Here is a 21,559-nt window from a genome sequence, read left to right on the forward strand (position 1 = left end):
TTGAGTATTAATTTAATTTCGATTTTAATATTTGTAATGATTTGTTGCAACAGTGTCTATATATTAAGTAGTCGCTGTCGCAGTGAAAATCTGTGGCCACGATCTTGTAAAGCTTAAAAAGTGCCTATGAAGAAGTGTTATTTGTTTTTGGATATCTTTTCAAACAGGGCAAAAAATAAAAACGAATATGGTTACTTTCGGTTTTTTTCGAATATCTTCGGAACGGATAATTTCCGCATTTTAAAAACATCTTTTACTGAGTTAATTTTTGCATTTATCAAGAATTTTCTCCCATAGGTATTCTTGCACGAGTAGGGCGTTGTGCGCGGGTGCACCATTCTGTTGAGACCCTGGTTGTTTTTTTTTGAGTGCAGTTGTATGCGTAATACAAAATGCTATTCAATACAATGTGTACTTCTTTTACGGGCAATATAAAAAAATAAAGTTGATGATGATTTCTTCGCAACGAAACGTTTAATTGAAAACCTCTCAACAGTGTCTTTTAGAGCTCAAAAAGTGTGCAAGGATAAAGTGTATCTGCTCAAATTACATAAAAAAAATATAAACGAAGTCCGAAAATTTCGGTTTTTCTGACGGAAGTAATCGAAATTCTTTGGTTTTCTTTAAAGCATGATAATAACTGTTTAATTGCGCAACTTTTCCCTGATTTGTCCATCGGCGTATCTTCTATGGTTTCGGAGATTCCCATGATAGACATCCTTATCTTGGACACAGGGTATACGTTTAGCTTAGTACAACACGAACTTGACAAGATGCACTTAAGTAACAGAAAATTGTTAGTATCGTAATTTGTTGGAACTTCATTTCAAAGAATTTGTAATATAGAAATAATAATCTCGTCATAAATTCAACCCAGTAGATCTATTCAAGATTGAAACCCAGAAATGCTTGGGCGTGTGGATCTTTATAGTCTAGGCCAAATGGCTCTAAAATAATTTATTTAGTTCCATACCCAAGTCGTAGGTAAAGTGATTAGAAATCGGGGAAAAATAATTAAAACATCTGAATTTTTCCGCGGGCACAATCCCCGGGGTGGAAAGTGTGATTTTGCAATTTGGCAATTTTTTGGGCTTGTAAAATTGAGCGTTTTCGTTATATGCACTATTTTCGAAAAAAAAAACCTATTTTTCAGCGGGGCGGAAAAAAATTTTTTTCATCTTACAGAGCTGCTCTGTCTACAGCTATGATTCATCTGCACAGCTTTATTTAAAAAATGAGTAAAAAAATACCTATAAAACAAAATGCGTTCGTTTAGAAAATTTAGAAATTCATATTCATAAAACTGAGGAAAAAGGAAATTTTTAAAATGTTTTTGCAGTATGGAGAAAGGTTAAGATTAATTGGTTCATCATAGCGCAAAGCTTGCGAGCTTCACATCTTACAAATAAAATATTTAATGTAAAGTTAGCAAATAAATTTGGAAAACATTTAGTATTGTAAGTATTTTCGACAAAAGCGAATGAATTCCTTAATCTAAGCTTCCGACAAAAAACTTCTCAAGCCCTAATGGAACAACTTTACCTCTAAAGTAGGTATCAACTTTTGGTTTTAACTGCGATAATCGGTGCTTGTTTAAATTTTATTTTTCATATGTTTTATTATTGTTATATACCGCAAGTTGCGGTGCATGGAAACTGCGGTAAAGTTACTCGCCTTATGGCGAAAATCTTCTTTCTTTTTAGTGCACTTTCACTTTCAAAAAATAAAAAGTGCACTTTCGCGCTCTTCATGTCTGCCTGTCTGTCTGAGTTACAACGGCTCCGGAACTACACCACTTACAGACTTGGTATTGGTGTCATTCGATCAGAAATTAAAATTTCATGACTGTATTCTCGTTAAGGCATGAAATGTCCATAAGGCTATTACAATCGAAAAAACAAATCTGAAAGTGCACTCTTCGCCTCTTACTCACAAGCGGCTTAACGAATTTTTTAATTGTTGCTCTATCCGTTGTTAAGTTGATAGCCGAGACGGACGTTAATATGCTATTTGAAAATATCAACGAAAAATTTGCAAATAGCTTTGATCTATTTCTTCATATAACTTCAACATCCTAAAGATCATAGTAATTACTTCAATCGGCCGATTGATCAATCCATTTGAAGCCGATTACAATCTACGTAGATTTGAACGAAAGCTCTCAATCGAATTTACCGTTATATAGAAGACTCAAAATGATTCCGTCTTTGGACATCTCTCTTTGGCACTGTCTTGGTGCGTAAAACCATGAGAATCGGCACATTTATGTTAAATTGACCTGTTTGACAAAACGACAACAAATTTATGTGCATGGAATACAAAAAGTGCTCAAAATGCGGTATGTAGATATTTCCGTAAACGTAGGAATAGAGCGAATGTGATCGGGAATCCAATGTATAGCAATGCGAAGTTTGTGATATTTGAAGAAACACGTTCTGATGGTCGTACGTGACAATTTTTTTACACATTGCCTACAAAAATAAACGTATAGGTTGTAAATGGGTTTTGGTTCACAATCACGTTCGCTGTAATATTTTTTCCTGTACCTTATTAGGTATAGGTGCTAACTACTAAAATAAGGGTTCCATAATGGCGGATACACACTCTATAATGTTCTGCGTATGAGACGTAAACACGCAAGAAGTAGTTATTGCGTGGGAATTTTTGATATACTCACGAAGATTCGAGTGAAAAAATAAAATTGTATTTGATGTGTCTTCCACCTGCGCTTATTTGCAATATGTCTATAATCATATGCGTATATCTTCAGTGTTTAAAGTGTGGAGTTAGCATGAATGTAAATTGCTAATTGATGTCTTATTAAATTATAATGAAAGATAGCTTTCATTCATCTTGAAGTTCATTAATATATATTTTTGGCAACTATTCTAATGTCATCAAACTAGAACAAACATTTTTCATAGGTCTATTACTTACAGAATGAATAATTACAATATGGTAAATCTTTAATTTCCATACGATTTCAAACAATACAATATGTTTTGGTAATTTGAATAATTCTACCGCTAAGTAACGTAGATAAATTCTTTGTACATAAATATTGGAGATGAATAAATAAATAGAATTAAGTTAAAATAATCGCATCCTAATGGGCGGGTGTGCTAAAAATTTGCAAATATTTACATTTTCAAATATTAATTGGCGCAGACGTAAAACGGGTAGAATTAAATCGAAAAGAAAATACTTGTGGAAATTTTCTAGGCGTGTACCAAAGCCAACTAGTTTTGTGAATCTTAATTGGAAGGCTGGGAAAAGAATGGTCGTTAGCAATACTTTAAGAGGTGGGCGGGGAAGTCCCTATGGTGAAATTGCAGTGACGTAACAATGAACGGTTTTTAGGCCTATACGGGTAAATGAATTAATTATCGCGTACGAAACGGACCAGAAAATGGGTAAAAATAATATGTAAATTTACTATCCGCGGGGAATTTTCAGATACAAAAAAAAATTAATTAATCTAGGTTCTAACTTGTATTTTAATTGTGAACCGAGAGAGGTAAAGCATTATTTATGGCCTTGTTGATTTATTATTAAATGCGTATAGATTCATTTACCTCTTACCATAACGACAGGTTGTTTATTAAAGTATTGAAGAATGGGATTTTTTAATTTCCCCCATATTTATTAAATTAATTATTATTAATGACACCGAAACAATCGATTCGACTTACACAACCAGACAAAAGAAAAAGCTGTGTAAATGCTAAAAAACCTTAATTTCCTTTAAGCGTGTCGCATTTGGTTTGTACTACATTTAAACAGTCATCAGAATTCTAGGAGTTTACGCGCAATGACCACAAATCACTGTTCTTGGAACGTCTATCGGTAAAAAAGTGACGCGCAATACTGAGCACAATTGTGCAAAAATTCCGGAAAGAGGTAATTTCGTTTAAATACTTTAAAGGGTACCTAAGTCTAAGTATATTATGAAGAAAAAAATCAATGAATTCTTTACCTACCACTATTTTGATTTGTAGGCTTCGAAATCTTATACAATGCGAGAGGCAGGCGCACATTTGAACCTGATCGAGTGTTCGGCCTTGATTTTCCCTCATTAAAGTTTAGGTGACCCCGATAGCCCACCCGATTTAAAAGTTTAGGGGGAAGAGAAGGGATCGGAAGGGATATTTAGGTCCCCATTTTATGAGTGGCAGCAGAACATTTGAAATACCATAAAAAAACAAATTGAATACTCGATTTAGTAAATTTCGAAATTTAAATGGCACTTTTTCCATTTTTAGAATATACAGACAACTATTGTTTGAGTTATTTCCTATACAATAAAAAGTAACTCATTTGGCGGTAACATTGTATTTTTTTTATTTTTTATTTTTCAATGTTAATAATATTATTAATATTATTGATAGCATAATCATTTGCCGAAATCGATAGCCCAAAAGAATAAAAAAGAAAATAAAATACGTTACCACCAAATGAGTTACTTTTTATTGAATCAACTATAATGTTTCGCAAATGGAGAATTCGTCGCGCATATTATTTCCTATAATTTAAATACGAGGTTGATTACAAAAATTATAATTAACCGGTATGCCAACAAGAAAAAATTATAAAAATTATTGAACTTTTTTATTCGACCAGCTGTGGGTTGTTGTGTTTTGTAGAATATATCATCGATGAAGAACGATCGTGAAATTCAATTTTTTTTCGAGCAACCTCGTATAAATTACCAAAAATAACGTATCAGGTGTAAAATTGTCTGTGGAATCTGAAAATACAAAAATACACAGGGCACAGTAGTTAAATTTTGAAATCTAGACACCGAAAGTGTGATATGAAAATAATATTTGAAGCAATTCAGTACTGCCGAGTTTTTCCGAAGGGATAACGCGTCTGATATTTACGAATATACTTCCCGGACTCTTTAAAAAGCACCAGGGTCGTTTCTTATGGAGTTACACCCAGCAAAAACGAAGGATAACAGATTCGTTTGCCTTTTGTCAGTATGAAATTTTGATTTTTAAAATTCAAACACGCCTACCATCAAAAACCAACGAAATAGCATGCAAATTTTTCTGTTCGATATAAACGGGAAAATCCGCCGCACTCGCACGATTTTCTAAAGGGTATCTCTAATTTTTTTCTAGGCCCATATTTGTTTGGACCGAATTTTTTAATGCGATTTTTTGCATTATTGTTCGGTCTTTTACTTCAGCCCAAAAAAGCGTTGATACTTGAAACAGTTTGCACTTGTCAAATTGACAACAATATTGGTCAACATTCGGCAAGTAATTAACTAGAGAAAACCTATCGCAAGAGGAAAAGGTTTAAATCAGAATCGACTGATTAAGTATATATTTGCCTTATCATAGATAAAAATATTTACTTAGGATTTATATTGTATAGATAAATAAAAATAAAATAAAATTTAAATGCAAAGTTTAATAGCGTAATACAAATAATAAATTTTCTCAGAGATTAGATTTTTTAGGTAACGTAAATGCTTAATAATAAGTGGTTATGGTTACAATTAGCTGTGTCTGTGTTTAGTTGCATTATTTAATCATTAGATAAGGGAGTTGTTTTTGTAAAATCTTGTCAGTAATCTTTGGTGGTGGTCCATCTTCCACTGATACGAAGAATCGTATACGATTTTGGATTTTCAGTAGGGGAATTTTTTGCCACTCGCTCGCATTCGGAAACACGACTTTTAATCCGGGTCATATTCAATAGCGCTGATCCTTGAACAACCGGACAGACGGACGGACCAAACCAAACCATCACATAAGGGGAATTTCTTTCGGAACATTCCCCTAAAAAGGTCGACAACCGTCAAGCTTCCACATTCCAAATGCGCGATTTTTATATGCAACAATACGATAATTTTGGAAATGAAGTGAGGAATCAAGCAAACATTTTCAAAAGTAGATGACTTGACATAAACTCGGTAGGGTATACGAGAAAATGATTTGTTACAGCGATTCCGCAAATTTATTGCTTCCCATCGGAGTGTGCCAAAATCTGCCAAAAATATAAGTTAATCGGGACACTGCGAGTTTAAATGAGTTTCTGGATGTTCTTTCATTTGCCAATCGGAACACAGCAGAAAGCAAAAGTGATTTAACGAATTCGAAATTGCTACTGTAAAGAGGAGGAATGTTGATTAAAACTGATTGTATAAATAGATTCCGACAGCAACTATAATACTACTACGTTATTGGGTGTTATGAATCATATTACGCAAACGACAATTTAATTGGCAAATTACATTCACAATGTTTTATCTTCATAATACGGAAGTAATAACGCTTCCACTCTTTTACGAGTGCATTTATTTTTATGCGGTTGATTTCGGCAAAAAAAGTTTTACGTTTTACGAGGGCCGTTGAGGGTGGGAGGCCGAAGCCGCACACACATGACCTACCTTAACCGTCGAAAGCTGTCGTGTTAAAGGGATTCGCATTTGCTTACAGCTGTTGTTTAATTTACGCATGCGTTCGAACGCCTGTTGCGTGCCGACGTCGAGACGCCTATACACCAAGTATTGATTTTAGATTTTTTGAACCGCATACTGTTCTTACAAGCACGCTGTTTACTTTTTAAGTACCGCCCTTGCGGATTTTCGCAAAATTTCCATGCGGACCCCTTCACTATGGCCGATTGGAAACACTCCCCAAATTGTACTAATGTAATTTGTCAATTGATATAGCGTAATTTGATAATCGAAAACTCGAGTGGAAAATTGCTTCTGTTTGTTTTTCATTATACGACTTCCACTCATTGATCAATGAAAACAATACCACTTGATAGCTATAATAGTCACTAATTTTAAGATTTCGTTTCAGGCTCGGCCCATGTGAGCTGCAGGACCCGGTGTGGGCCAAGATGAGCGCCTTGGCCGCTGGTGTCAATAAGAAAAGAAAAAAATCCGACCCTAAACCCCAAGCGCAAATGTAAGTTGATTTTTAATTGTTGGTATACATAGACTCGAGGTAAATTATTAATTAATTTCTAACATGCATATATTGTATTTCCTTTCGTATTTATTAGATAATGTAACCGGCAGCTATCTTTATGTAAATTAGTTTCGTATTTAGTAGTTTGTACGTATGGCTTTACAGTCTATGTAGGTCGTTTGTTTGTGATCGCACGTATTATCGATATAAAACCGTTGCTCATACGAATTCTGTATACAACACGTATTATCGAATAGGGTAATTATGTGTCAGTCCGGTAATGGAATAACGGATCTTCAACCATGTGTGTATCGATTTGTAGTTCTTGTAATGTGAGACAAGATATATGGTCGTCGGTTGGTTATTCGGCGATGTTTAGCGAGGAAAATTTAAATAGCGATTGTAATGCAGAAGCAATATAAATTATGAAATTTGCTATTATCCATCCTGTACGTAATGGAATTTGTAAGCTTTCTATTGACATTAGCGTCACGAAACTAATTTCAGTCGCTGTGGAGCACTGCGAGCAGGGACGTAGTGAGGACTTAACAACGCTTTGGGCGCGAATTTATTTTAATGAATCGGTTTGTGATCTCAGCATCTGAGATCTCGTACTGATGAGTTAAAAGCGTCTGATGTAGATATTTTGACGTAAAATCCAGTGGCGTAGTCAAAACAATTTTTTGCCCCATCGTTTCTGAAAATTGATCCAAAGTTGGTATTTTAAATGGAACACCCTGTATATCTTAACGTCAATTTTTGTCGTTCTTTTTCTTGCTACATTGATGTACCACAATTTATATTTTTTTTTAATTTTAGCCATAAACCATAAACAATAGGCTGTTTTTACCTTTGTTCTATCTAACAAGAGTCAGATATGATAACGTTCCAAAAAGTCAGACTTTTCGTTTTCACCCTGTATGCCGGAAACAAACGTAGCTGATTCTGGTTGTGTTGTGGTATTAAAAGTTTAACAAAAAAGTGGCACAAGATCGCGAAAACCCTCTCTCTTATTATCATTAAAAACAGCTGAGATACATTGCAGTCTCGACCAAAATAGGACGCACGGTACATTAGTCGTTAAGAGAATTTTTCAGAATGTGATTTTCCAAAATGTACAGGAGGGCAGGATATTGCATAAAACTAATTTTCCATGTTAAATCCCTATGTTCCTACTTACCGTGCACCACCCGGTAGATGAACTATGCAAACAATTTGTGCAAATTTAAATAATTATGGTACGTAGAGGTTGTAAGGGGAGGATAGAAAGCTAAAAAAAAGAATAGGGTTGTACACAATTAAATAAAAAATAAAAATAAAGACGATGGCACAATTGGTTATTGCTCCTCCTTGGAGCGGGTGGTCATCCAGAAGTACAGATACGTGGGAAAAAGGCTCGATACAAAGGGGAACGAAAAAATAACTATACGATGCCCGTCAATTAAGCCGCTTGTGAGCAAGAGGCATCTTTGTTTTTTCTTTTCTAATAGCCCTTATGGACAGTACATGCCTTAACGAGAATACAAACGTGAAATAATTTTTAATTTCTGATCGAATGACACCAATGCCAACTCTGTAAGGGGTGTAGTTCCGAAGCCTTTGCTAAACAGACGGATATCAAGAGCGCAAAAGTGAACTTTTTATTTTTTGAAAGTGAAAGTGCACTAAAAAAAACTTATAGAATGTTGGAGCCAATCGCTGTGCGATTAACTTATACTGTGCGGTCAAAAATGAGTTGCTGTCGACTCACCTTTGGAACTTTTGTTTACATAGGAAATCGTATTTAACTTGAACTTCCAAAGGCGACTCGACAGCAACTCATTTTTGATCGCCCGTTAGAACATTACATATATTCTAGACAATATACAGAACTTAAGAAGAAAGCGAGGAAGCTATAGTTTGTACCTATAAACCAATTCCTTTCGACAAAGTAGGGTAAAACGCCCCCCCCTCCTCCCCATTTTCAAAAATTGTATTTTGCCAAGGGATTCTAGCGCATTTGTTCGCCTCCACTGGTTCGACAAAATAATATTGAAGACCCACATATCGATATCTTTAAAATTGAATAACTTTCCTTTAGGAAAAGGCACTAAAATACGTTGATAATGGAAATTTTTTCACAATAAACTCGCACCGGCTTTTAGCGTTTGTGATCAATATTTGACCCCCTGAACCCCACATCAACAATAATTCATATATGGCAAATACAAATGAAACAAGTTAAAAAGTAATCGTAAACGATTTACATAAAGCGCATTTCCACTTGCATTCATTTCCCATTTGTAAGATGCAACTTCTATAAAATCGTAAAAATCCGGCCACAAATATGAAAGATAGCGTTGCACATGGGTAATCCATTTTTGTCGTGCTACTTCAATGTCAGTTTATGAGAAGAATTTCATTTCAATGCTTTCTAAATAAGAAAGTTGGAACTGCGCATGCGCAAACCTAAATTTTGAAACTAATGTTAGATTTTCCTTTGTTCCAAGCGCCTAAATATCAAATTTCACTTAAATGCTTCCATAGATAAAAAAGTTGGCACTGCGCATGCGCAAAACCAAATTTTGAAACTGGCGTTTGATTTTCCTTTATCCCAAGTGCCTATGTATCAAATTTCGTTTAAATTCTTCCATAAATAAAAAAGTTGGCACTGCGCATGCGCAAAACCAAATTTTGAAATTGGCGTTTGATTTTCCTTTATCCCAAGTGCCTATGTATCAAATTTCGTTTAAATTCTTCCATAAATAAAAAAAGTTGGCACTGCGCATGCGCAAAACCAAATTTTGAAATTGGCGTTTGATTTTCCTTTATTCCAAGTGCCTATGTATCAAATTTCATTCAAATACTTTTATAAGTAAAAAATTTTGCAATTCGGTTTATAAATGGTCGAGATGCGAAAAGGGCACTGTGAATTTTGAATCGATTCGATTCAACTTTTGGCATTGCGTATTATATGGCTAAAGCTATGCCCATATTGAATTTCATGCAATTCAGTTCATAACTAACGGAGATGTAAAAGCGATCGAACATTTCTAAACAAAGTTATCGTTCACACGGACAGATAGATGGACAGACAGACAAAGGAACAGACGGACAGACCAACAGGCAGACGACAGATAGCAATGCAAAATTATAAACGATCTCTAGGATCGTTAATAAACGGCAAAAGTGTAAAATTATGGAACATGTAAAAAACGGTTTTTTGTTTTTTTTTACAATAACTTTTTTTGTAAGCGGTACAGAAAAAATTCCTTCCTTGGTACAAGACTCGACACCATAACGAACCAAATAGCGAAAAAAATAGAACAATAGCTCTTAAGATAAAGAACTAGTAGCGTCGCAAAACGAGCGGACGGACGGACGGACGGACGGACAAAGTGGCCACAATAGCGCTTTTTTTTTATTTTTGTGGAAATGCGCTAAAAACTTGTAACAATAGTTGCAAATGAGTACCAGCGTTGATTGCAATTGTTCGACTTAAATTGAGAGGGTTTTACGAAAAAAAATGCTTGAATGCTTTCATTTTTCTACGCATAAGCCCCCCTCCCCCCTCGTAGTAAAAAAATAATAGTAAACAATTTTATTGGGCTGCATACTGATTTTTGCAAATTTGTGTTTAGATAGGCAGATACATTATTCTTTCAGCACTATAATACCTGATCTTCAAAGGGTCCATTAATCACGGAATGCTCGAAAGGGGCGGAGGGAGGGTCGAAAATCACAAGGAGGTGTAGAATCACAATTTTTCGCGGATTTTAAAAGTTGCTAAAAACTTCACGCGATTAATGGACGACCCCAAAGGCTGATATCAAAGTACCAAGTGAAAGAATAATGTATCGCGCGTTCCTTGAATTTTAAAAATGTCAATAATTTAATACGTGTATACGTGTTTACATAGAACATACAATCATTTCATATGTCAAAAAGTTCAAAGATCACTGATATTTAATGAATTGGTGATATTACTATTAAAACATTAGCTCAGTACTATTTTATGCAAATGATGTCGTCCTTACATTTTAATGCAATTTGTTAAGACACCAATGATATCGATGCATCGAAAGTTTAGTTGCGGACAAAGTTCGTTATACGTTGCATATTTTAAACAGTGGTTTCTTCGTTTATGAATTGTAATTTCAAAAAATTCGGTGTGTTCAGATCAAGTTTTTTGACATGGACTTTATTGTTTTGGGTTTCAGTTTAGAATAATACGTAAAATGGGGGAACAAAAAAGCAAGAATGTTCATTATTTTTTTATTTGTTTCTATTTTGACATCAAATCACTTCCATGATATTCCCATTGAAAGGAAAAAAAAAAGGAAAAAGGCCAACGTGTTTCATTCCTCCGGCACCCCTGGCTACAGGGATACCGGAGGCGGGCTGCTCAGGGCTTCCTGGCCCTCTTGAGCCAGAGAACGGGATTGTAAGGATGGGTAAAGTTAGGGATGGGAACGGAAGGAAGGGAGTTAGGGTGCTGAGGGGGAGAGTACTGCTCCAGCATTCGCCTCGTAGATTTCAACATAATGCTAGCATTATGCCAAGCTACGTATGTCTGAGGAAAACCCCCTGACAAAACCCCAGACAGAGCAGTCGGCAGCGGGATTCGAACCCACAACCTCCCGAATAGCATCGGTGAGCGCATCCACTGCGCCACGTGCCTCGGTATTCCCATTGAGAGTAATGCACTTTTCCAATTTTTTTTTAAAATTCCAAATTCGCTTATTGTCACAGCCACAAAACGTTTTAGTTTATGTCAAAAATTGCCCTTTTCTTCCGAGTACTACTCACCATCTTCAAAACCCTCAAGGCGTATTCGCTGGTCGTTTGGCTTGAAGGAACAAAATGAGCGTTGTTTTAATTTTTGACTTCAATTGGCGATTCTTTATGAAGGGATAGCTCGATGGTTGCTTTGAATCTCGGTTGTATGTATTCCATTTCTGCACCACACTCCATTCTCGTCTTCAATGGACGTGTTCCCTTTGATGAAACGAAAATCGTAGAACGTGTTTTACTTAAGGCAGCACCCCCGGTCCTCTCGACCGACCGAGTCGACTTCCGAAGTTGCTCCCTTTGAAAGAGCAGCGCGTTGTCCCTTCGTGGAGGGGGTTACAGTGATCCTGTGGAAAGAAGTGGCTCGAGTACTTGTTTCTACTGGAAATAAAGTTAGCTCCTTAAAAACCAGTCGACTTCCGAAGTTGCTCCCTTTGAACGCAGGTTGTGGGTTGAGGTAACAATCACTATGAAATTTATGTGAAGAATCGGACGGCGGGGTCTTCTGGGAAGAAAACAGTGGGAACCTAATTAAATTTTTCCCGTCTACTTCGCGTGTCCGCTACTTCTTAATTTTGTGCCGGTTTTTAATGCTCACACGAAGGTGTAAATCCGCATTTAAATATGCCCATAGTCAAGGCAAGCTGCACTGTACTTGTAAGTTCACCAATCTGAGGTATTTCGTTCCGTGGTGTGCCAATCATCATCGCTGGGTTTATTTGCTTCGGATCAGATGCTGTACCAATGGGCGAAGATGATAGATTTTCTGCACCAAGAAACTTGTAATTGATCTCAAATCTACTGTCCTAATTTTGTGTAAGCGTGCCTTCATGTAATGCAAATTAAACCGATGATTTTACCGTAAGTGGGGTGTGGAATATTATTACTATTGTTCGCGAGGTAACACTTTCAAGGAAACAAGTACGTGTTTTGCGTTCCCAAAATGATAGCTTGGCAAACATTTTTTTCAAGGGATTGATTCCATTACCTGATCGTGCACCGTGACCTTGGTGTAAAGTATCGTAATTACACTAACTGTGGTAGGAAGGTAATTAGGTAAGACGTATATATTTATAATTTGGTTCGCATTTACGTTCTGTGGCAATATGCGGTAAGTACCCACTCATGAGTGAGCGAAAATTAATTTCTGTTGATGACGGCGAGGGAGCAAACGACCGAATTCCTAATTTTAGCGATTACTTTATAATTAAAACACCGCCCTGTGTAATTATTTAAAGTTACAAAGAGCACGATTACCAGCTGGTTGTTATTCCAATATCGACACGAAGTTATGTTCTGTACATGAATAATATACCGAAATGATTCCAAATCCTTAGCGATCCCACTCGAGCTGGTTATCTCCGTCACATTAGCACACTAAACTTATACAGAAAGGAAATACGATATGTGTAATTATCATTATCGCGTTACCAGCAACTTATTGTCTATGTTGAAATGCGTAAGTAGCATTTTTTTGTTTGCTTTATTATGTTTGTGTAAGAAATTTAGTAGGTGACATGAAATGGGTCACAAATTAACGATTACTCGCACGTTTGAAAGAAGAATGATCAAAACCTTTGATTTCAGTAACAAGTGCAACAATGAGAAACGCCGTCGCGAACAAGAAAACATCTATATAGAGGAACTGGCAGAGCTAATCTCCGCCAACTTTGCGGACATGAGCTCGCTCTCGGTGAAGCCAGATAAGTGCGCCATTCTTCAGGAAACTGTCAATCAAATCCGCAGCATCAAGCAACGGGAGAGTTCCACGCAACCGTCGGATCCAGTACAACAGGGGGAAGTTTCTTCATCGCGACCCACCATCTTGTCCAACGAAGTTTACGGCCCCCTTTTGCTGGCAGCTCTCGAGGGATTTTTATTCGTCGTAAACGGTGAAGGTAAAGTTGAACACGTTACCGACAACGTTTCGACTTACATTAGGTTCAACCGCGAAGAAGTTCTCGGTAAAAGTATTTACAATTTTATCCATCACGGAGATCATGCACGATTTAGTGCAAGTCTCTTGCCTATGTCGATAGGATGGGGAAGCGAACCCACCAACAAATCTCGGTCGTTTAGCTGCCGCTTATTGGTAAAGCCCGAAGATCTTGATGACAGTATTGAAGAAAAACAACAGCGCGTAAGTAGGTACGAGCTTATGCACATCTCTAGTACTCAATTAAGAGATCGGGATCAAGTTGCTATTTCGGACGACGAAGGTGGTGATAGTGGTCCTTGTTTATTGTGTGTTGCTAGTCGTATCTCACATAGGGAATCTGTCCCAGGTTCATCTATAGAACAATTTACCACAAAGTTAGATACCTCGGGAACAATTATAGGCGTCGATACATCCGGGGTGTCGGACACGTACTCACAGTTCCTTAAAAAAGATCTTATGGGTCGTAGCCTACAAGATCTGTGCCCGCAACAAGAAGTGCATAAACTTACGTCACACCTTAGAGACACATTTAGTGCGGGTCAAGCCACAAGTGTCATATATAAGTTACGGCTCGGTTCGCAAGACAAATACGTGCACGTTCAAACAAAGTCAAAGTTATTTAAAGCAAATCCCAACTCGAAAACCGACACCGACTTTATTATGGCAACACACTCCATCATAGGGTAAGTAACCACCAGGAATCACTTCATCCATAAAAATTCACCTTCACAGCGAACACGATTCCACGGCCTCCTCAGAACTGGTTACTGGAAATAATGGTGGTGTCGGCGGTCCTCTCATGACGAGCGTCCTAAATGGCACACGGAACGGCGCCCCCTCAAGTACGGCGAACGACGTCACGAATACCTCCGTCAACAGCGCGCTCCTAAACACAAACTCTTCGTATACCACCTTTCCTCTCGACAGCGAATACAACTTCGACATCTTTCCCAGCTCAACTTGGGAATTGGACTCGTCGACCAATTGGAACGAAACCAGGCCCGAATCCAGACAAAGCGTTAATTCCGTTTCGACCCCCACCCCTCGACCCTCCAGCGCCTCGGCGTACAGTCCCGTTCCAAATGTCGCCCAAAGCCCTCTTGCCCCGTTCGTCACGCAACCAAGCCCTACAGCAGTACCTAACCCTCCCACGCCCGCCAACCCATATAGTAGTAATTTTCCCTTTAGTCCCGGTACAGAATCCAACTTCCAAATGGAAGAGCCAAAAGATACCAAAGCTAACGTATTAGAGGAAGCGTCAACGATGATGGCCGAATCTGGTAGATTAAGAAATTTATTAACCAAACCTCCGAACTCGATGGATTCGTCGAGCGATTCGGAAAATAAAAACAAACATAGAATACTAAAAGGTTTACTTAATCAGCAGGACGACGACGAAAGTAAAAACGAAAATAGAAGCAGTCCGAGAGGTATCGGAGTGCGCGCTTCTTTGCCAGTTTCTTTGGAGGCTGTGAAAAACGCGAATGCCGGTGGGAATAACATGCTTCTTCAGGTAAGACTTCCAGTGCCATTAAAACATTTCGTATTATTTTCCTGTTCCTGTTCTTGTTAAGAAAAAAACTAATAATGCGACTTATTTAATTATTTTGTGGAAAACATTCTTCAATTTTTGCTTGAGAAGGAAACATAAATTTCTTTTATCTTTTCCTCCAAAACTTTGGTATTTGAAGACATCAAGTACTAAGTGTGTATTTGAACAATTGCCCTCCACCGGAAACTTCGAACTACCCTCAATTGTGACATTAAAGCATGCAGTTTATAACAAAAAATGTTTTAGGACAGGATTTATTGTGCAACAGATGCATGTCCTGGGGTGGTTTATCCGCCTTCTCGCGTGAGGATCTCTCTTATAGACGCTTATCTTGAAGAGATATCATAACTTTTTTAATTTTGTGGATATTGAGTTTCTGCCCTAAATAATCAAGTGCAAAGTAATCGCCTTGGTAAGGGTAATTTTAACAAATCAGGAATGCGATTTGTCATTAGAAGCTACAATTACTCAAAAGCGCACCTGCCAAATGTGACTCATAAGTTAACAAAGGCATGATTCAAGACCTCTAAAATTCTAATGCGCATTGTGTTATATTTACGGGGGTTAGATGGATCTGCTTTCGAATATATTAGCCCTTCTCGGAAGGGTCTTGTTGCTGCCAGCGGTGACTAATAAGTTCCATACCAATAAATCGTCTTCTTACAAAAGGTTTTATTTTGAAGTATCAAAAACACTTATTTTTTGCGAAATGGTATTTAATTTTTATTTTAAAATGGAATAAAAGGATAACGGGACTAATGTTATTGGCTCGGACTTATTGGAGCATTGTTATAAAAGTTTTCTATGATTTAGGTTAAGAAAAGGTCAGGGTATATAAATTATAATTACCGTAGATGGATCTGTAGTTTAAAGTGTGTCCGACAAGCTCAGGCATATTGCAAACGACATTATTCAGAATTTGCAATAAAAGTTTGGATCAGCTGTGCCCAATGCACTAGTCGGGTGTGAAATTTGGCAGGAAGATAATTCTGAGCATAATTCGGAAAACTTAAAAATGATTCGAAAAGCCTTCTTTAGCCTAGCCTTATTATGCTGAAATTGCAGTTTCGTAAATGAATTGCGCTGTTGAACCATTATTCATCAATCTCAGGGCCACTGGTGAAAAATTATTTGTGGTAGAAGTTTTTTTTAGCGTGCCAGCATATGATTTAATATCTCTGGACGCATTTGTTTCGGACTTAAGGCTGGAAACGCACCGGACGGAACATTTTGTTTTGCGACGTTGCGATACTTTTTGTTGCGTAACCAAATTTTGTATGGAAAAAAGTCGACCGTTCTCAAGCAACATTTCGTTGAATTTAAAGTCAATGTATGGTGTTTCTTTTTTTAACATCGGGCAGGTTTTTACCAGAGATTAACGCCGTAGTGTCATCCGCATACAAGACTAAGCAATTTAGAAACATAACAATGTCATTTATAAAAAGTATGAATAGGATGGGACCCAAAACGGATCCTTGAGGTACTCCTACATTAACAAACAACTCGCGATCGACCGTTTGAGCACCCCTGCTCTATAAGGAAACCTTGCATAGAACATTTTTAAAAACGCTGCGTTAACGAACTTATAGCGTTTTCCACTTGCTGCCCTCTGTCGAACTGAGATCGACTTTTTTACGTTTTAGCGTTTTCCACTCACGTAAATCAGTTCGCATTATATCAGAGCAGCGTTTTCCACTTGTCCGGTTGCTCCATGATATTTCGCTTTAAATTCGCATTTTGTAGAACTGTGTTAAAGCTTCAGAGCGCTATACATAACCTGAAAATTTTCTCTTTCAAAATAACATTTTTTTTTCATTTTTTGCAATGGATGAAGTTATTTGTACTGTTGTATCAGAAATACTGACGGATTCTTCAGATACTGATGATGAAGAATTAATAGAAGCATTAGGTGCAATTATTACAGAACACAATAGTTTTCCAAAAATTAGGAATTACTTAGAAATAATTTCGCAATATAGTAATAATCAGCTAAAGGATTCTTTGAATTTATGAAAGTAGGCATTACTTAACTAACGATACAACAATTACAGTTTCAAAAGAGTTTTCGGTTGTCTCACGTTTTCCACTGCCCCAAAGTAGCGCAATTTTGTTTCCTGCTCCAAGAAAGTGTGCAGTCAGAATTAGGGCGGTACCAATGCGCACTGCTAATCCATCAGTGGAAAAACTAAAAACGCTATTAATCGTAAGAGTTATTAACAAAATACATTTCCATCTGCTTGTCTAAAAAAATTGAGCGGCAAAGGGGTAACAAACATTTTCAAAATAAACCAAGGATTCTTTCTTTTGAAAACAATGAAAACTTTACCGCAACGGTCAAAGAGGTGGCGTGGCGCGTTGCATAAAATTGCACCATAAATAAATGTAACAGATTTCGCAATATTTTCGTAAATTTGCATTCACTGTTAAGGAAGTAGAATGAATCTATTTCTAAAAACGTTGCCGAGTCGAAAATCGGTTTGTACATTACCATTTGATTTGGACTGTGCTTTGGTTTACAATCTCGCGTCATCAGGATAATGCTTTACTCTAGGTATTACAAGAGTAGATATTTTAATCTAGTGCATTTTATGGAGCTGGGGATTATTTGCATGACAATAATTACTGAAGTCCCTGACTAGTTATTCTTATGATGTTTGGCGCCTCTGGACCATTATCAAGTATGATGCGCTTCCCAAGTTCTGACCATGTGAACGCCTGAAACACGCACAGATTTAGCTTGAATGATCCTTTGCGCTTTATTGGTCAGGGCCAAAACCAATTATCCCTGTGGATAAGACGAAGTTAAAGTACATGCTCACTATCTAGCAAGTTTTTAGATAAAAAATCAGAAAAATGGAAATCAAAACATTAATTGTGTATTTTTTCATTCCACAAAATTCTATTGTAAGGGACTCGCAAACACGCGATCCTCATTCCTGAAAACGATTGCATATGCGATGACGTACTCGCTACTTGCATAAATTATAGCCCACATTAATTTTAATACCTACACGAATTTGTGAAGACATAACAGATGTGAAATTAAGATAGGTAGTTACCAAACGGATAGTTATTCAAAAACAATTGAGTCATACCTTTGATAATGTACCCAATATTTTAATTATCATCGAATGTATAATATTTATATTGCGATTAAGAAATATTTTAGAAGTGAAAACGTTTACTGTGAAATGGTAAAATTTAATGGTGACTGCTGTACTTGTTATTGTACTCAAAGTACCTACCCTAAAATCTTATCCCTCATAGGGTGTCTACCTGTTCGCAAAACTCAGCTTCCAGGTAGAAAAAGGGAAGTAATAATAATGCCAGTTGCCTTCCTTGCCAGTTCAATTTCTGAAGGCTAAACTAACTTGTGTAGTTCGTGTGCAGTTGGTATTTTCCTCTCTATATTACATTGATGTATTTTGTTATCAAAGTGCTCAAGATCAGTTGGCAATACGTCCTCAGTTTAGCGATAAGGCGTATTACCTGCTCTTTTGTTACTTGTGAGTCACTTTTCTTACTTGCTTTGCAGCGTAAACGTCTTACGCGATGTTTAGTTCTTAATTTAGTTAGTGCAAACTGTAAACGCGGCAAGTTCGTTTAAGGAGCAGTTTTCTTCTCATCATGGTAAGATTATGCTTTGATAAAACGATATTTGAAGTGGTTTATCTCTGAATTATACAAGCAAGCTATATACTTTATTTGTTAGGAATTTTAATCAATATGTTGTTTAATTTTGGTTTTTAACAACTGAAGTGGAACAGAACAGGAATCCTCATTTGAATCTCATTTCAATCTCATCTGATATTGATGTATCTACCTAGTTTGCAATTGTGATGCATGATGTCATATGTAACAATTTTCTAAGCACACAGCAAATTCTACCTAAGACTGTTCTTGTAATTGTGATTGTAATTTTAGTTACTTAACGAAAAGAACGATGATGACGACCTCGAAGCACGTGCAGGAATCAAAAAGCAAAGCGAACTTCTCCAGCAGCTATTGAAAGAAGATGAGGAAAGAAAACCGGAACCTCAATCCCATGAAGATTCTTTGCTGCGCAGTCTCGGATTTAAGAACTCACCATCTCCACCTGCAGAACCTGGACGTGCTCGAAAGCGACCCAGCGACGAACGAGACGATAACCCACCGAAACGAGTAACAGAGATTGTCTCTTCATCTGGTGTAACATCTGGTAGCAAATTATGCGAACGAAACAAAATGTTGGCATCGCTATTGGCGAAACAACCGGCAAATAACCACCTTCCTATACCTCCTGTACCTGCTAGTGTGATATCTGCAACTCCACAGGAAATTTTACCCAAAGTAGTAGATTTAAATAAGACCAGCCCGTCTGGCAGATTACCATCAAATGTGCAACAACAACCGCAACAGCAGCAAATACTTACAAATGCTAGAACGTCAGCAAGAATGCCCGGTCCAGGCCGCCCACCAAATACCAGCTACCTCAATCAGATGTTACAGCCCGGTGAAAACATGCAACGAACACAAACTAGGCAATTTAACCAAATAGATTCGGGACAGTATGTGCCTGTCAACGCATCCACTACAGATTTGTGGGACATGCAGTCCTCGGATCCGTTATTGTCGGATATTTTAGATCAAGTTATAGATATAGTTCCGGATGCGGTAATGACGAATAACAATTCGGATTTGCTTCATCTACTAGAAACTATCGATGCCCAACAAAATAATTACCAACAGCGAGAAGCATTGAGTGAAAAGATGGCGATTAATATCATACAAAAATCCTTGATGCAATGCGAAACTGTCGTTGTGAATAAACAACAAAGTCCATCGTCACCTACGATTTCAATGCCGGGAACTCCTCCTGCATACTCTTCGGCTACGGTAAGCATTTCAGTGCATTCATTTGGCTTCCTCACTAACGCCAAAAAAAACCTACATATTAAAAAAAAAGTTGTTGTTTCTGTATTCGGGTGAGGCTAGCTTGACAGAAAACAGGACCCACCCAAAAAAAAAGCTATTGCCAACATAACTGAATTTGTTGATGAGATAATAAAAAAGATGGATCATCTGAATTATGTACAAATTAGCAGCAAATTCCCTTTCTCATGTTTTTTTAGTGGTTCTCTTCCACTCACTTTTGAATTTAATGTTTTTGAATACGATAGCATGGAAATTAGCTATTTGTGGGAGAGCCAATTTTCAACTTGTCCTACGTTCCATATAATGTTTTTTTTATAGATGACCACTCAAACGAGCCAACCTGGAAATTTCCCACCGCCCCCTCCGAATTATCCACGAACTGGTTTCAACGTTCAAAGAGCTGCAGTTAGAGCTGGCGCGCCGCAATACGCAATGGCGGGGGGTACCATAACGAACCAACAGCAACTACTCTTGCAACAACAAAGGAAACAGCTATTACAACAACAGCAGCAGGAACACAAGAGGCGATTATTGCAACAGCAGCAGCAACAACAGTTACTTATACCGTCCAATGCAGCGGCCGAAATAAATTCCGGCTTGCAAAACATAGATAGTCTATTGAACAATACGGTAGCGCCGAACGTTTCCCTACAACGTTCGTCTAGTGTCCCCGAATCGCAGTTATCTCCGAATTACGGCGGACAAATAAATCAGCAAAACCAAAGGCTCACCAGCCGTTTTCACCGCACGCGCAGTTATCGTCACCTTTAGGCCAGCAAACGAATTTCTCACAGACTACCAGCAGCGCCAGACTGTCACCGCATCCACCTTTTACTCAGCAGCTGTCACCTAGACAGGGTTACCCGCAAAATAATGCACAGAATAGTAGTTGGCAACAGACACAGTCTAGGCTTAGTGTTCAACAGCAACAGAATCCAATGCTCAATGCTCAGCTTACGGTGAGTTATATTGAAAAATGTCCCACGTCAGCATTTCATATGCTAGGAGAGCGGGTTTTTTTCATCTGCGCAAGTCGGTTCTTTTTCATTTTCATTTATGATACTTTTACGATTATCCAGTATCTACCAATAGTTGAATTCTGCTATCCTAATGAGGGTAAATAAATGTAATTTTGAATAACTGAGGATCTAAAAAAAATTCAAATTTTGATGTACAGGCTGGTTCAAATTCATGGCTCACTCACCACTGCGATCTCTGCAACGGTGAGAGATAAAGTCTAGGTTAAATGAGGGCAAAGTTCCCATTTTTATGATTAAAAAAACCCTTCTGAAATTTTTGAAAACCTTTGAAAATAACTGAGATATCACCAAAAATGTCAAATTTTGTTTTTATTTTCCTTAACTTAACGACCGGAGATGGACAGTTCCCGCGAGCACCTTCTACGGTCCCTTTTTTTTGGATAATCTGAATCTATTATCAGAATTTCCA

The 21,559-nt window shown here is 37.4% G+C and overlaps 1 protein-coding gene across 1 annotated transcript in view; it reads left to right on the forward strand.

Annotated features, from left to right (window-relative positions):
• The window catches only part of LOC116172177 (nuclear receptor coactivator 3), a 45,395-nt gene that overhangs the window by 17,198 nt on the left and 6,638 nt on the right, over positions 1 to 21,559 (forward strand). The window contains 6 exon segments of the mRNA XM_031489330.1: positions 6,825 to 6,932; positions 13,293 to 14,327; positions 14,377 to 15,157; positions 19,121 to 20,071; positions 20,429 to 20,837; positions 20,840 to 21,069. Of these exon segments, the coding sequence (XP_031345190.1) occupies positions 6,825 to 6,932; positions 13,293 to 14,327; positions 14,377 to 15,157; positions 19,121 to 20,071; positions 20,429 to 20,837; positions 20,840 to 21,069 (3,514 nt within the window).

Source organism: Photinus pyralis, unplaced genomic scaffold (genome assembly GCF_008802855.1).
Source record: "Photinus pyralis isolate 1611_PpyrPB1 unplaced genomic scaffold, Ppyr1.3 Ppyr1.4_LG5, whole genome shotgun sequence".
Taxonomy (NCBI): Eukaryota; Metazoa; Arthropoda; class Insecta; order Coleoptera; family Lampyridae; genus Photinus; species Photinus pyralis.